Source organism: Salmo salar, chromosome 28 (assembly GCF_965601325.2).
Source record: "Salmo salar chromosome 28, fSalSal1, whole genome shotgun sequence".
NCBI lineage: Eukaryota > Metazoa > Chordata > Actinopteri > Salmoniformes > Salmonidae > Salmo > Salmo salar.
In genome coordinates this window covers 20926649-20943006 of record NC_138318.1, presented here as the reverse complement: position 1 = coordinate 20943006, position 16358 = coordinate 20926649, and the positions used below count along the sequence as shown (strand labels likewise).

General features: G+C 42.1%; 1 protein-coding gene across 1 annotated transcript in view; it reads left to right on the top strand.

Moving 5' to 3' along the window:
* Positions 1 to 8100: 8100 nt before the first annotated feature.
* cox10 (cytochrome c oxidase assembly factor heme A:farnesyltransferase COX10) overlaps positions 8101 to 16358 on the top strand; it is a 67724-nt gene continuing 59466 nt past the window's right edge. Inside the window, exons 1-4 of the mRNA XM_014179837.3 lie at positions 8101 to 8239; positions 12833 to 12978; positions 13360 to 13822; positions 15339 to 15463. Coding sequence (XP_014035312.1) covers positions 8209 to 8239; positions 12833 to 12978; positions 13360 to 13822; positions 15339 to 15463 — 765 coding nt within the window. The 5' untranslated portion in view covers positions 8101 to 8208. The remainder of the gene's footprint in view (positions 8240 to 12832; positions 12979 to 13359; positions 13823 to 15338; positions 15464 to 16358) is intronic.

Here is a 16358-nt window from a genome sequence, read left to right as displayed (position 1 = left end):
GATTTTTGTCAATTCTTCAAGGAGAAACTGCTCCAGCTCCTTCAAGTTGGATGGGTTCCTGCTGGTGTACAGCAATCTTTAAGTCCTACCACAGATTCTCAATTGGATTGAGGTCTGGGCTTTGACTAGGCCATTCCAAGACATTTAAATGTTTCCCCTTAAACCACACACGTGTTGCTTTAGCAGTATGCTTAGGGTCATTGTCCTGCTGGAAGGTGAACCTCCATCCCAGTCTCAAATCGCTGGATGACTGAAACAGATTTACCTCAAGAATTTCCCCGTATTTTTCTGCCATCCATCATTCCTTCAATTCTGACAAGTTTCCCAGTGTCTGCCGATGAAAAACGTCCCCACGTCATGATGCTGCCACCACTATGCTTCACTGTGGGGATGGTATTCTCGGGGTGATGAGAGGTCTTGAGTTTGTGCCAGACATAGCATTTTCCTTGATGGCCCAAATTTTTTATTTTAGTCTCATCTGACCAGAATACCTTCTTCCATATGTTTGGGGAGGCTCCCACATGCCTTTTGGCGAACACCAAACATGGCTTGCTTATTTATTTCTTTAAGCAATGGCTTTTTTCTGGCCACTCTTCCGTAAAGCCCATCTCTGTGGAGTGTATGGCTTAAAGTGGTCCTATGGACAGATACTCAAAACTCCGCTGTGGAGCTTTGCAGCTCCTTCAGGGTTATCTTTGATCTCTTTGTTGCCGCTCTGATTAACCTCTTGACGGTCGCCTAGGATAGGGGGTGCCACAGCGCATTTTGAAAAAAATGTGTGCCCATTTTAAACGGCCTACTACTCAAACTCAGAAGCTAGGATATGCATATAATTAATACTTGTGGATAGAAAACACCCTAAAGTTTCTAAAACTGTTTGAATGGTGTCTGTGAGTATAACAGAACTCATATGGCAGTCAAAACCCCGAGACAGATCGAAACAGGAAGTGGAATTCTGAATTGCGGACTCAACTTCATCACGTTGCCTATTAATCACACCGTGAGCTATGGTTCATTGAGCACTTCCTATTGCTTCCACTAGATGTCCCCAGTCTTTACAAAGTGATTTGAGTCTCCTACTGTGAAAACTGACAGAATGACACGCTGTGGAACGTGGTCACACGGAGAGGGCCATCATCATTATGACGCCGGCGCCCCTGGTTACCCTCCCTTTTCGAAACGTTTTGAAACACAATGCAATCATCCCCCTCGAATCTTATTGGAGCTCTCGTGGAAAAAGGCCCTACAGATTTATGTTATACAACGTTTGACATGTTTGAACGAACCTAAATAAGAAAAAAATGCATTTTGTTGAAAGAGTAGCCCCGCGCACGTCGGAACTTTTGGTGAAGCCTTCAGAACGCGCTAACAAGAACAAGCTATTGGGACGTAAAGGATTAACTTTTTCGAACGAAAATACATTTGTTGTGGACCTGGGATTCCTGGAAGTGCCTAAGGATGAAGATAATCAATGGTAAGGGATTATTGACAATAGTATACAAGACTAGATGTGATATGCGATTGGTCCAAGATGGCTAGCCTATTGCTATTGCTAGCCTATTGTTCTGAGTATCGCATCCCCTTTTATCGCAAAGTGTGATTACCCAGTAAAGTTATTTTTAAATCTGGCATTACAGGTGCTTTCAAGAGATATTCATCTATAAATCTTAGAATGACAATATTACATTTTAAAAATGTTTTCGAATAGTAATTTAGTAAATTGTAGCACTGTTTCACCGGATGCATTTGAGGGAAAATAGTTAGTCAACGTTACGCGCTGATGTAAAATGCTGTTTTTATATATAAATATGAACTTTATCGAACAAAAGAATGCATGTATTGTGTAACATGATGTCCTAGGAGTGTCATCTGATGAAGTTTGTAAAAGGTTAGTGCTGCATTTAGCTGTTTTTTGGTTATTTGTGATGTATGTGGTTGGTCGTAAAATGGCTATGTGGCTACTTTTACGATATACTCCTCTAACATAATCTAATGTTTTGCTTTTGCTGTAAAGCCTTTTTGAAATCGGACAACGTGGTTCGATTCAGGAGAGGTGTATCTATAAAACGATATAATTTGAAAAAAAAAATGCTTTTTAAAAAAAATTAAATGTTGTTATGCTAATGGCGATATGGTTTTTCGCTGGATGTCGAGGCCGCACAGGGGTTAATGCCCTCCTTGCCTGGTCTGTGAGTTTTGGTGAGTGGCCCTGTCTTGGCAGGGGTGTTGTGGTGCCATATTCTTTCCATTTTTTAATAATGGATTTAATGGTGCTCCGTGGGATGTTCAAAGTTTCTGATATTTTTTCGTAACCCAACCCTGATTTGTACTTCTCCACAACTTTGTCCCTGACCTGTTTGGAGAGCTCCTTGGTCCTCATGGTGCCGCTTGCTTGGTGGTGCCCCTTGCTTAGTGGTGTTGCAGACTCGGGGGCCTTTCAGAACAGGTGTATATATACTGAGATCATGTGACAGATCATGTGACACTTAGATTGCACACAGGTGGACTTTATTTAATTAATTATATGACTTCTGAAGGTAATTGGTTGCAACAGATCTTATTTAGGGGCTTCATAGCAAAGGGGTGAATACATATGCACGCACCACTTTTCCGTTTTTTATTTTTAGAATTTTTTTAAACAATTCTTTTTTTTCATTTCACTTCACCAATTTGGACTATTTTTGTATGTCCATTACATGAAATCCAAATAAAAATCTATTTAATTTACAGGTTGTAATACAACAAAATAGGAAAAACCCAAGGGGGTGAATATTTTTGCAAGGCATTGTATAAGGAGGAGTTGGCAAAAGAGCAGAAACAAACAACAGTTGACTTCATTGAAATCAGGACCATCAAGTTTCACATGAATTAAAGGGATACTGCAAGATTCTGGCAATTAAGTTGATCTACTTGCCCAGAGTCAGATGAACTCGTGGATACCATTTTTATGTTTCTGTATGGAGTATGAAGGAAGTTAGAGGTAGTTTCGCAAGCCAATGCTAACTTGGAATTAGCGCAATGACTGGAAGTCTACAGGTACGCTTTTTTGTTTTCTTCTAGGACATCAGGCATGTGATCTACATTGGCATGTATTCATGGATGCCAAGGCAAGCCAGGCTTCCCCAAAATGTATTTAAAAAAAATACATACAATAATTTATCTTTCATCTCTCTGTGTTTCATAATTGTCCTTCAATTCGTAAGAGGCTGAATGTATCTCACCGGAGAAAGCATCCCAGCGAGTAAAACAGAGCCCATCTGTCTCTGTATGTACAGCCCATCTATCTGATGCTGTCTGGTCAAAAAGAGTATTACATTGTTCCCGCCGTAATATTGAAAAATTGAAATAATGTGTATTGTTGCATCTCCTTGTGTTGTTGTCCTCCGGTGGCTAGCTAGCTAAAATGGGCCCTTTCCTGAATTAGCCACGGAGATAGGGATTTAGACTTGTGGTTTTACTTAATTATCCATACTGGACAATGATTATAATGGTGATTCTAATCCAACCATAAATTCATTCATTGTGCCTCTGGCCTGAGAGGATGGAAGTTAAATATGTAGCTAGATGTAGTAGGCTAATGTTAGCTGGCTAATCGTTGCCCATGAATGGAAATTAGGCAAGCAAGCATTTTAGCCAGGTAGCCTAGAACGACAAAAAGTTAAAGCGTGTACTGTATGATAGAGTCATAGCCCATTTCGGCAACATGAGAGAGATTAGGATGGCATTGGCATTTCTCTACAAGCAGGGTGAGTCAACATGTTTTTGTCTACCTATATGCTGACCACACTGCTCGCGTCACGTGTGCGAGTGTTATTCAATCATTGCACCCACACTGCTCGCGAGCGTTTGCGTAGCCAGGCGCTAAAATAGAACTTGGTTCTATTTGTGATGCTTAATGCAATGCAAGTCCCGTCTCTCCCATCTCCTCTTTGGTTTTTAGGAGCATATACCCACGTGGGTGATTGAAAGATGAACCGAGGTCCATACTCCAGTCGGTAGATGTAATGCACCTTAAAGTTGGTTGCCAACCACCATATAAAGTCCAAAGAAGAAGAAGAATCCTGAAGGAGGAGAGATTACTAGAAACAAACTCGGTTTACCCTTTTATCTGTGGATTAATTGTCGGAGTAGAGGACCTTGTGCATTTCAGGTAAAATAACAACCCAATGTTTATATCCCAGGACAAATTAGCTAGCAACAGCAAGCTATCTAGCTAGCTTTGCCATAAATGTTTAATGCTTTTCGACCTGTCCCCAAATTAATATAGTTGGTTCAGAGTTGGTTTTGATATTATTCATCCAATCTTTTTTATATCCATCCAACCTTTTTATATGAGTAAAGTACATGTCAAATTAAAAATGTCATGACAGGCCTGATGGAAACAGAACATTTTTCGTTAAACTTTCCAAATGTCAACAAAACAAAATAAGCTACACAAGGTGGGATCTTTTTGTGTTGGTAAAATGAATTATGCTAGATATGTCAGTGGAAACACTTATGCGGAAATATTGATATAATAATCATCCTATCTAAGTAAACTTGGAGTCACACGATGTCAATGTTGTGTGGTCCTCCCACTACAACTTGTCAGGAAAGCATGCAGTTTATTAAGTTACAGATTAAATAAATGATGCTGAACTTCACAGGGTGATGAAAGTGCAAGGTAATGAGGTTGATGCTCCTTTCCAATAAATATAATTCTGGTGACATTATATTCGATGCTTGGCTGCCGTTTGAAAAATAAAATTAATATCGCTCTAGTGTCCACAATAATAGTAATAATAATAATAATAATAATAGTAAAGAACAAGAAGGCCGCACTCTGTTAAAGCTCCCAATTCACAGCTGTTATGACAACGTTACAATAAAGCGGTGAATTGTGAGCTTTAACAGTGTGTGGGCCTTCTCGTTCTTTACTAGTATTCTTTACTATGACCACATACATTTCATAATAATTATAATCATCTTGTCATGTATGTTATACATGCACTCCAGCGGACAGATAGCGCTGTTGGCTAGAGCGCACGTGACAATACTAAAGTGGGCACACTCACTGTATTACGCATCACTTTTTGTGAGAAAACCATCAGTAGAGTTGAAAATTCAATGGAAACCAATGGGGATTTAAGTGCAAAAGGTATTTTTATGTGCACTGCATCACGACACACAGCCTTTTATCAGCAACAGGTCAATTTGATGGAAACATCTCTGGTGGGAAAATGTGCATAATGTTTCATTGCAGATTTTTGAATATTTGCATTAAAATCTGTCGCCAATTGGATGGAAACCTAGCTACTGTGTCTTCTTATTGTCTCGGCCTTAGGCCTATATCACGGTGGCAAGGCATATGAACTAACAGGATTTATTGTGCAAACAATGCAATAAGGCTTTTTTTCTGGCTCGGCTTCCCCAGTGATTTTACCCATGCACCGCTACCGGACGTCAGGACCGGAAGATTTTAAAACTTTAAACAAACTAAACTTTAGGTTTCCCCTTTTTCCCTGTGTTGGAATTCCTGTTTCTTGTTGTCAATGGTGTGCTCTTTTTCAGGCAAGGCCCATGTAATCTAGTGGGCACATAATTTCAACCAGGGAAGTTATGAACAAATATACACAGGCAGTTAGGAAAGCTAAGGCTAGCTTTTTCAAACTGAAATTTGCATCCTGTAGTACTAACTCAAAAAAGTTCTGGGACACTGTAAAGTCCATGGAGAATAAGGGCATCTCCTCCCATCTACCCACTGCTCTGAGGCTAGGAAACACTGTTACCACCGATAAATCCACTATAATTGATTATTTCAATAAGCATTTCTCTACGGCTGGCCATGCTTTCCACCTGGCTACCTCTACCCCGGTCAACTGCCCGGCACCCTCCACAGCAACCCGCCAAACCCCCACCATTTCTCCTTCACCCAAATCCAGATAGCTGATGTTCTGAAAGAGGTGCAACATCTGGACCCCTACAAATCAGCCGGGCTAGACAATCTGGACCCTCTCTTTCTAAAATTATCTGCAGAAATTGTTGCAACCCCTATTACTAGCCTGTTCAACCTCTCTTTCTTATCGTTTGAGATTCCCAAAGACTGGAAAGCTGCCGCGGTCATCCCCCTCTTCAAAGGGGGTGACACTCTAGACACAAACTGCTACAGACCTATATCTATCCTACCCTGTCTTTCTAAGGTCTTCGAAAGCCAAGTTAACAAACAGATTACCGACCATTTCGAATCCCACCGTACCTTCTCCTCTATGCAATCTGGTTTCAGAGCTGGTCATGGGTGCACCTCAGCCATGCTCAAGGTCCTAAACGACATCATAACCGCCATCGATAAGAGACATTACTGTGCAGCCGTATTCATCGACCTGGCCAAGGCTTTCGACTCTGTCAATCACCACATTCTTACTGGCAGACTCGACAGCCTTGGTTTCTCAAATGATTGCCCCGCCTGGTTTACCAACTACTTCTCTGATAGAGTTCAGTGTGTCAAATCGGAGGGCCTGTTGTCCGGACCTCTGGCAGTCTCTATGGGGGTGCCACAGGGTTCAATTCTCGGGCCGACTCTCTTCTCTGTATACATCAATGATGTTGCTCTTGCTGCTGGTGATTCTCTGATCCACCTCTACGCAGACGACACCATTCTGTATACTTCTGGCCCCTCTTTGGACACTGTATTAACTAACCTCCAGACGAGCTTCAATGCCATACAACTCTTCTTCCGTGGCCTCCAACTGCTCTTAAACGCAAGTAAAACTAAATGCATGCTATTCAATCGATCACTGCCCGCACCTGCTCGCCCGTCCAGCATCACTACTCTCGACGGCTCTGACTTAGAATACGTGGACAACTACAAATACCTAGGTGTATGGTTAGACTGTAAACTCTCCTTCCAGACTCACATTAAGTATCTTCAATCCAAAATTAAATCTAGAATCGGCTTCCTATATCGCAACATTCATCAGACCACAGAATCTTGTTTTTCATGGTCAGTGTCTTTCGGTGCCTTCATGCTGCCAAACATACCCTCGTAAAACTGACCATCCTACCGATCCTCGACTTCGGTGATGTCATCTATAAAATAGCCTCCAACACTCTACTCAACAAATTGGATGCAGTCTATCACAGTGCCATCCGTTTTGTCACCAAAGCCCCATACACTACCCACCATTGCGACCTGTACGGTCTCGTTGGTTGGCCCTCGCTTCATACTCGTCGCCAAACCCACTGGCTACAGGTTATCTACAAGTTTCTGCTAGGTAAAGCCCCGCCTTATCTCAGCTCACTGGTCACCATAGCAGCACCTACTTGTAGCACGCGCTCCAGCAGGTATATCTCACTCGTCACCCCCAAAGCCAATTCCTCCTTTGGTCGTCTTTCCTTCCAGTTCTCTGCTGCCAATGACTGGAACGAACTGCAAAAATCTCTGAAGCTGGAGACTCATATCTCCCTCACTAGCTTTAAGCACCAGCTGTCAGAGCAGCTCACAGATCACTGCACCTGTACATAGCCCATCTGTAAACAGCCCATCTATCTACCTACCTTATCCCCATACTGTATTTATTTATTTATCTTGCTCCTTTGCACCCCAGTATCCCTACTTGCACATTCATCTTCTCCATATCTACCATTCCAGTGTTTAATTGCTATATTGTAATTACTTCGCCACCATGGCCTATTTATTGCCTTAACTCCCTTATCTTACCTCATTTGCACTCACTGTATATAGACTTTTTGCTTTATTTTGTTCTACTGTATTATTGACTGTATGTTTTGTTTTTTCCATGTGTAACTCTGTGTTGTATGTGTCGAATTGCTATGCTCTATCTTGGCCAGGTCGCAGTTGCAAATGAGAACTTGTTCTCAACTAGCCTACCTGGTTAAATAAAGGTTTAATTAAAAATAAATAAAAAAAGGCTACATCATGGGCTGTCACTACTTACTAATAAAAAAGAAAAGGACTAGATGTGCTACATGAGTACCATGTTTGTCTCTGTTCAGCGTTATAACACCTGCCAGTGTCACATGTGTTGTGTGTGTGAAGGTGCACGTATGACTTTAAATGATTATGCGTTCAAATGAGGCGTCTGAAGTCATCTGAAATGCGCTTGCGCAGTCTGTCTCACCGGAAGGGATTCCCACGCTCAGACGAGGTCAAAATGGCGACTTGCTACATGTGAAGAGGACATAGGGGAGCCGGCTTTATGCTACAAAAACATGTACAAATCGACATGTAGCAGACTCACAGGTGAACACATAGATCATGTGCTTATCATTCAGATGCACCCGAATAAAATGTTACTTATTCTGCTTTTGTGGGTCGAAAATACCCACGTTTGCTCGGTTAGGTAAGCTTGTTAACATAAAACTGTTAGCTATGTGTACCGGTATGTTATGTAGATGTCTGTCAGTTAGCAATGCTGTATGACCTTCGATTTAATCCAGCCAATGTGTGCCAATCTACTCTCGAATAAATCTCGATTCATCTAGTCATTTGATTTATCGCTAGACACATCGTGTGGTGTTGCAGTGCCAGCAACAAACCCGTCAATTATGCTTTGCGTTGAAGAGTTATCTAGCTGCCTGGCTAGTTAATGCTAGCACCATACAAGTTGCTGTAACTCGATACCCCATTAACGATAATATCTTCTGCCCATAGGTATTTTCTTAAGCGCCCCGACGCTTGGTCTAAACATTAACACGCATCGTTTGCGGTACGGTTTGGGAAATATAAGGAGCGTATATTTAATATCAGCAGAAATAATAAAGTAACATTACTACACACCTTTTTATAATGTTGATGTTCCCACACGGCATATTTCCATTTTAGTGTTTGTTTAGGAAACAAAGACGGTAGACTGAGTGGCCTACAGTACATGTGCAAATTACAGTGCCTTTGGAAAGTATTCAGACCCCTTGACTTTTTCCACATTTTGTGTAGTTACAGCCTTCTAATATAACCAATTAAATCAAGTAATCCTCATCAATCTGTACACAATACCCCATAATGACAAAGCGAAAACAGGTTTTTAGAAATGTTTGCTGATTTGTTAAATAAACAGATACCTAATTTACATAAGAATTCAGACCCTTTGCTATGAGACTCGAAATAGAGCTCAGGTGCATCCTGTTTTCATTGCTCATCCTTGATGTTTCTACAACTTGACTGGATTCCACCTTTGCAATTCAATTGATTGGACATGATTTGGAAAGGCACACACCTGTCTATATAAAGGTCCCACAGTGCATGTCAGAGCAACAACCAAGCCATGAGGTCAGGGAGATGACCAAAAACCTGATGGAAACTCTGACAGAGCTCTAGAGTTTTTCTGTGGAGATGGGAGAACCTTCCAGAAGGGCAACCATCTCTACAGCACTCCACCAATCAGGCCTTTATGGTAGAGTGGCCAGACGGAAGCCACTCCTCAATAAAAGGCACATGACCGCCTGCTTTGAGTTTGCCAAAAGGCACCGAAAGACACTGACCATGAAAAACAAGATTCTGTGGTCTGATGAAACCAAGCTTGAACTCTTTGGCCTGAATGCAAAGCGTCACGTCTGGAGGAAACCTGGCACCATCTCTTCAGTGAAGCATGGTGGTGGTGGCAGTATCATGCTGTGGGGATGTTTTTCAGTGGCAGGGATTGGGAGACTAGTTAGGATCGAGGGAAAGATGAACGGAGCAAAGTACAGTGAGATCCTTGATGAAAACCTGCTCAGGACCTCAGACTGGGGTGAAGGTTCACCTTCCAACAGGACAACGACCCTAAGCACAAAGGCAAGAGACCTAGAGGCACCTTTTCATTATAATGTTGAAGATGTGTTCCTATCGTGTGAGGAATGTGATTGCTTGCCTAATAAATGTTAGCCGGCTAGCTAATGTTTAGAATTATAATATTTTTTGGGGCTAGACTTATGCTAACCCGTTTGCAGTCCTTTTAGCGTTGCTTGCTGGCTAGTTAGCTACAGTATTTGGCTACTGCCGTCAGTGTTTATCATATTTTGCCTATTCCACCATTTGTAGAATGCATACTGGCATTTGAATATAGCGCGGGATAAGGGAATCTGGACACGGTAGACACATTTTAAATGTAGGTGTAGAGTTATTACTCGTTCGGAATTCTATGATCAGAATACTAAAGCTGCATGAACTGTTAAGTCTAGACACGGCTTGAGGTGTGGCTAAGGTGTCTGGTTCTGGAATTATTTCAGCCTCCTGAGTTTGAAAAGGCACTGTTGCGCCTTCATCACACTTTGTAAAGGGACCATTTCAGGTCATCAGTGATGTGCACACCAAGGAACTTTAATCTTCTGACCCACTCCTCTGTGGCCCCATCGATGTGGATGGGGCGCGCGCTGTCTCCTGTAGGTGTATAGATTGATGCTATACATCGTTTGACATGTTTCTACAAACTGTAGTAGAACTTTTTGGACTTTTCGTCTCAACAAAATGCGCGAGCATGGCACATTTGGATAACTCGTCTGAATGCCTGAACAAAACGGAGGTATTTGGATATTAATATAGACGTTATCGAAACAAAACAAACATTTATGGTGGAACTGGGATTCCTGGGAGTGCATTCCGACGGAGATCATCAAAGGTAAGTGAATATTTATAACACTATTTCTGACTTTTTTTTTTACTCCAACATGGCACCTTTCTATAATGGCGGTTGTTGTTCTCTGAGCACTGTACTCAGATTATTGCCAAGTGTGCTTTCTTCGTGAAGCTTTTTTCAAATCTGACACAGCGGTTGCATTAAGGAGAGGTGTATCTATAATTCTTTCAATAACTGTTCTATATTTTATCAACGTTTATGATGAGTATTTCTGTAAATTGATGTTCTCATTCACCGGAAGTTTTGGGAGGCAAAACATTTCTGAACATTACACGCCAATGTAAAATGGGGTTTTTGGATATGAACTTGATCGAGCAAAACATACATGAAGTCCTATGAGTGCCATCTGATGAAGATCGTCAAAGGTTAGTGATTAATTTTAGCTGTATTTCTGGTTTTTGTGACGCCTCTCCTTGCTTGGAAAATGGCTGTGGTTTTTCTCGTTTACGTGCTGTCCTAACATAATCTAATATTATGCTTTCGCCCGTAAAGCCTTTTTGAAATTGGACACTGGTTAGATTAAGGAGAATTGTATCTTTAAAATGGTGTATAATAGTTCTATGTTTGAGAAATTTGAATTGAGATTTTCGTTGTTTTAAATTTGGCGCTCTGCTATTTCACTGGCTATTGAATAGTGTGTCCCACAGGTGGGATTGTCACGTCCCACATACCCAAGAGACGTTAACTGACTTGCCTAGTTAACCTTTAATTAATAAATAATAACAGCTGTGCATATGTCCTTCCACAGAGGCGTGACATGCTGGAGTGACGCTTCTCTATGCAAATGTTGATCAGTAGGCTGTAACTCTCGAACGGAAGGCAAACAGTTTGTCATCTGTAGCACCATAGACTCCACTGATCAGCCAAAACAAGCTCAATAACTCAATGCATACACATACTCCTATTGAATATGCATTCACATGTATTGGGAGTAAGCCTATGCCATCTAAATTTCCCTAGTTTATCAAGAGATTTGCGACTCAAACAAAATTATTACCGTTATGTAATTTTGGTAAAAACAAAGTAAAATGTATTGTTTGATTTTAAAAATGTATGTAATACATATATGGCTGTCTGGGAAATGTTTGTCTTCAACATTGTCAAATGTAATATTGAATTTCGTCCTAAAATATTGTCCATCAGTTTCCTAGACCCCCGAGGGTCAGCGTGGCGGAGGTGTTGTTGCCTACGTTCATCACATGGGCTTGGCCTGTCAGGAAGTCCAGGATCCAGTTGCACAGGGAGGGGTTCAAGCCCTGAGCTTAGTGATGAGCTTGAAGGGCACTATGGTGTTGAAGGCTGAACTGCATTCTTACATGGGTATTCTTCTTGTCCAGGTGGGTTAGGGCAATGTGTAGTGCAATGGCGGTTGCGTTGTATGTGGACCTGTTGGGGCAGTATGCAAATTGTAGTGGATCTAGGGTGTCAGGTAGGATGGAGGTGATATGGTCCTTAACTAGCCTCTCTAAGCACTTCATGATTACAGAAGTGAGTCCTACAGGGTGATAGTCATTTAGTTAATTTACCTTCGCTTTCATGGGTACAGGAACGATGGTGGACATCTTGAAGTGGGACAACGGACTGAGAGATTGAAAATCCCTAAACATTCCAGCCAGCTGGTCTGCACATGCTCTGAGGACAATGCTTGGGATGCCTTCTGGGCCGGCAGCCTTGCGAGGGTTAACATTCTTAAATGTCTGACTTACTGTACGTCGCCTACGGAGATCGGGAGCACACAATCCTCGTGAGTGGCGGACCACGTCAGCGGCTCAGTGTTTAACTCGAAGCGGGCGACGGCGTTTCGCTTGTCCGGAAGCGAGGCTTTGGTGTTTGATGTGGCTGGCTTTCCCTTTTATAATCCGGGATTGTCTGGAGTTCCTGCCACATGCGTCTCATGTTTGAGCTGTTGAATTGTGACTCCACTTTGTCTCTATACTGACGTTTTGCCACTTTGATTGCCTTACACAGGTCATAGTTCTTCCAGAGCCAATTCACTTTTAAACAAAACCCATAGTTCTTCCAGAGCCAATTCGCTTTTAAACAAAACCATGTAAGATCCTTGGACTATAAGGAGAAACGTTAGGCTCCTTTAGTCCATTGTTGGGCTAACCTCTGTTATAGCAGAGAAGTATAACTTACTTTTCTAGCAAGTCCTCAACAGTGGACATTTTGTCCAGATGATGCATATTCATGTCATGAACAGGTTTGTTTTGTGTTTATAGGTGTGGTTGGTGTGAGTGTGAACCAGAAACTATTAGGTCGAAATGCCATTAGAAATCACAAGAGTGCTCGCAGCCTCATCCAGATGTCCAGGAGAGACCCATCACAATGGATCACGTTTCAGCACCTCAACTTCTTGAAGCGCCAGGTAAGTCACAAGCCCATTTTAGCAGGCAACAACAACACTGTTTTGTAAGTGATGGGGCACAATCTAAGGACAGAATGTTGTCTATCATACCAATTGACTTCTCAGTCCATGCTCATGTAACCTAGTTGGCCTATATGTACCAGGTAATGTCAGGACATGTACACAGGATTAGCTGTATTATAATTGCAGCTGTATAGGCTATGTCATGGGCAGCCGCCACTTATTGATCAAAAAATAAGAGGACTACTAGCTCTGTGTTACATGTTGTGCCAATGTACAAGTATGACTTTCACTGCTTGTACTTTCAATGGAGGAAAATGTGCCAATGACAGACCACCTTTATCTTCACACACACTATCTGCTCTACCTCCCTCTTCCCAGTATGTGATGAGGAGTAACAATGCCCTCTATCAGAGAGCTAAACCTAAGCAGACAGCCATCTTGACTGTCGTCGAGGACCATCGTGATGATGGCATGGACAGTGAGATCCAGCAGGTCCCAACCATCGACCATGTGCCTGTGGTCACCGATGTCACAGCACAGCCAGAGACCACAACCACAAATATGACTGCAGCACCTGTCTCAAGTCCTCTCTCGACTGTGGCAGCACAGGAGAAACTTGATGTGTTGAAACCTCCCTCCAGCAAGACTGTGTCACCACCACAGACGAAGGCAGTGTCCAGTGCAGCTGAGTCTGGGACTGAGATGTTAGAGGTGCCCCATGTGCAGGTGGAGTCTGATGAAGCCAGGGAGGCTCGGCTGGAGAGGCAGTGGAAGGAGCTCAAGGTGGACCTGGCTGAGCTTCCAGATGTGTACGCCAAACTTTCCAAAATCAAACTCACAGGTATGTTAAGGACTAGGCTAAGCACGCCAGACTACTTGGTAACCAAAATCAAGTCTTAATTGCTTAGTGATCAAACTTTAGCAAGCATTGACAGTGTTATGATTTGAGGCTTTTTTTTAAATTGTCCGTAAAACCGAAGGAACACGTATGAAAGCATTTCTTATTTTGAATCAAGCATATGCACAATTCGGTTTAGAGTATTACTTCACCTTTCACAAAGATGGGAACTTTTAGCATTCGCATATACTCGGGGATGCAAACTCGTCACTTTCCAGCGATGTTCGCCATTTTGATTCCAAAATGGGTTGTCCATATGAATCGTGTAGATCCTAACAAAAAATGTTTGGTGTGGGGGGGTATGTTTCTCGTATTGAAATTGACTGAGCACAGAATGAATCCTCACGCGTCCTTCAATGAGAATATCAAACAGAGTTCAGAGCGGGATGTCCTATCAGAATGAGTGCTTTATCCAATATCTTCAAATTTAGGATGCAGTTGCCTAATCAATCTTTTTCTGGTGTTCCTTAAATTTGGTTTGGTGCCTAACTTTTGGGAGCTGTGTGGGGGAGGGGGGGGGGGTGTGTGTGTAAAGTTGTCTGAAGAGTAGGCTAGTAATGGGGGGGGGGGGGGGGGGGGTCGATACAGTTACGTAACGGATATTATTTTTGACGATGTATGGTTTTGACGATGTATGGTTTTGACGATGTATGGTTTTGACTATTGCAATATAATTTTTTTCGCTAGTTGGCTGTACCTGCACCAAAACTCCAGTATTTTTCCTTCATAGATTGTTCTCCATCTTCTTTTTAAATAGGAGCCGATTTTTCTTTTTTTGTTTTCAGCACTTTTTTATTTACATTACTTTTTTTTTTCTAATGGCGCTTTCTTGTACCTCTGCAGCAGACATATGGTGAGCAATATGTTTGGAACATCGAATCGCAATTCATATCGCATCGGCAGCCAAGTATCGTGATAATATCGTATCGGGAGGTTCCTTACTAAATATGGTTTCATATAGTGTTTTCTCCCCCTTACTGCCACAATGAAATTGCAGAACAATATGTGGTAATATTCTTTGATTACATTCCTCCTGCCAAATCACAGGTAGGCCTTTGGATATGAGCAAATCGGCGATTTTTCTGCAGTAGCCCATTCAATGTGTTGTATTGAGTAGAGGTGTGAATATCAGGGACAGGTTTTTGTGTAGCACAGGTGCAGAATGTATAGAAAACTCTATCGTGATACTTGACCTTGTATCACATCGTTAGTAAAATGTTATCGTGACAACCCCACTCTGAAATTAACCAAACTTTCTATCAGTTTACACAGAATTTTCTTGTGTTTCCGTGTCAACTTTTTCTGGCACTCATCAGTTTGCATTCCTGATCCTGTTTTGCCAGTAATTGCCTAAAGCTGCAGTCCTATAATTGATATGGAAATGATGGTGGGTATTCAAGTATGATAAGCATGCATGTTGCTTGTGTGTGATGTTGATATTGTTGTCTGGTTGTTTCAGCATTAGTAGTGTGGACGGCAGCAGCTGGTTTTGCCATGGCTCCAGTGCCCTTTGACCCTGCCACCTTCTTCCTGGCATCCCTCGGGACAGGGCTCGCCTCCTGCACCGCCAACTCCATCAACCAGGTCAGTTGCGTCACAGCTGTGTGCGCGTGTGTCAAAATTGTCATGCAGAGTAGCCTGCCTGGGCAGTCTTGGTTTGGTTTCAGACATTGTCTTGTTATTGCAGTGAGATATGACCATCGGTAAAGGACTGTGAAGAAAAGCACAATTAGCTGTGTATATTGGCCTGCTGTATTATTAATGCATGTATTATTGTGGACTATATCCCCTCCCCGTGATGAACTTTGTTTTACATGGAGAACAAAAGCCAAATCTTTGGTTTCTGGCACCGTATGGGTGGTTAATAGCTCAAAACTTTAATGATTCTGCATTTAACATCTTCCCCTGGTCAACCCCAGACTTACAAAACATTCAAATCACTGTAATCGGTCCCGAGTGGTCAAATATTTTTCCCTTTTTCTCCCACTTAAGTTGTTTCTCTGAAAGATGGATGAGGTCTCATTTCAACGGCTGGCAAGATTACAGTTGGGTTCTGAAACGCGTAATAGATTTTCATTGCACTTTACACAAACATGAACTCACTGGCTGACAGACATGCACACACACAGTACTGTCCCCTCGTCGTGCACTTCTTGTTGTTCTACAAAACATTGCGGGAGCCATTGACAGCACCTTTGAACTTTAGTTAAATTCCTCTCTCGCTGCGTATCTAAAAAATGCATTAACAGGCGGCTCAAACTAGAATACTGTTATTTTCCTGCTGAAAGCTTTTTTGTAACAAAAAATAAAGTGACTGCTGCGCCTGGACACTTAAAATGCCTGGAATAATCAGACCTCGCTGAGTGTTGACGCTGTGCGCTGGAATGCACTCCATGACTTAAGAATATTAGTTTAATGGACAACCTCTCCCTCAGCCCTGGGTTGAACCCCAATTAGCTGCGGCCTTCTGCCTGTAATT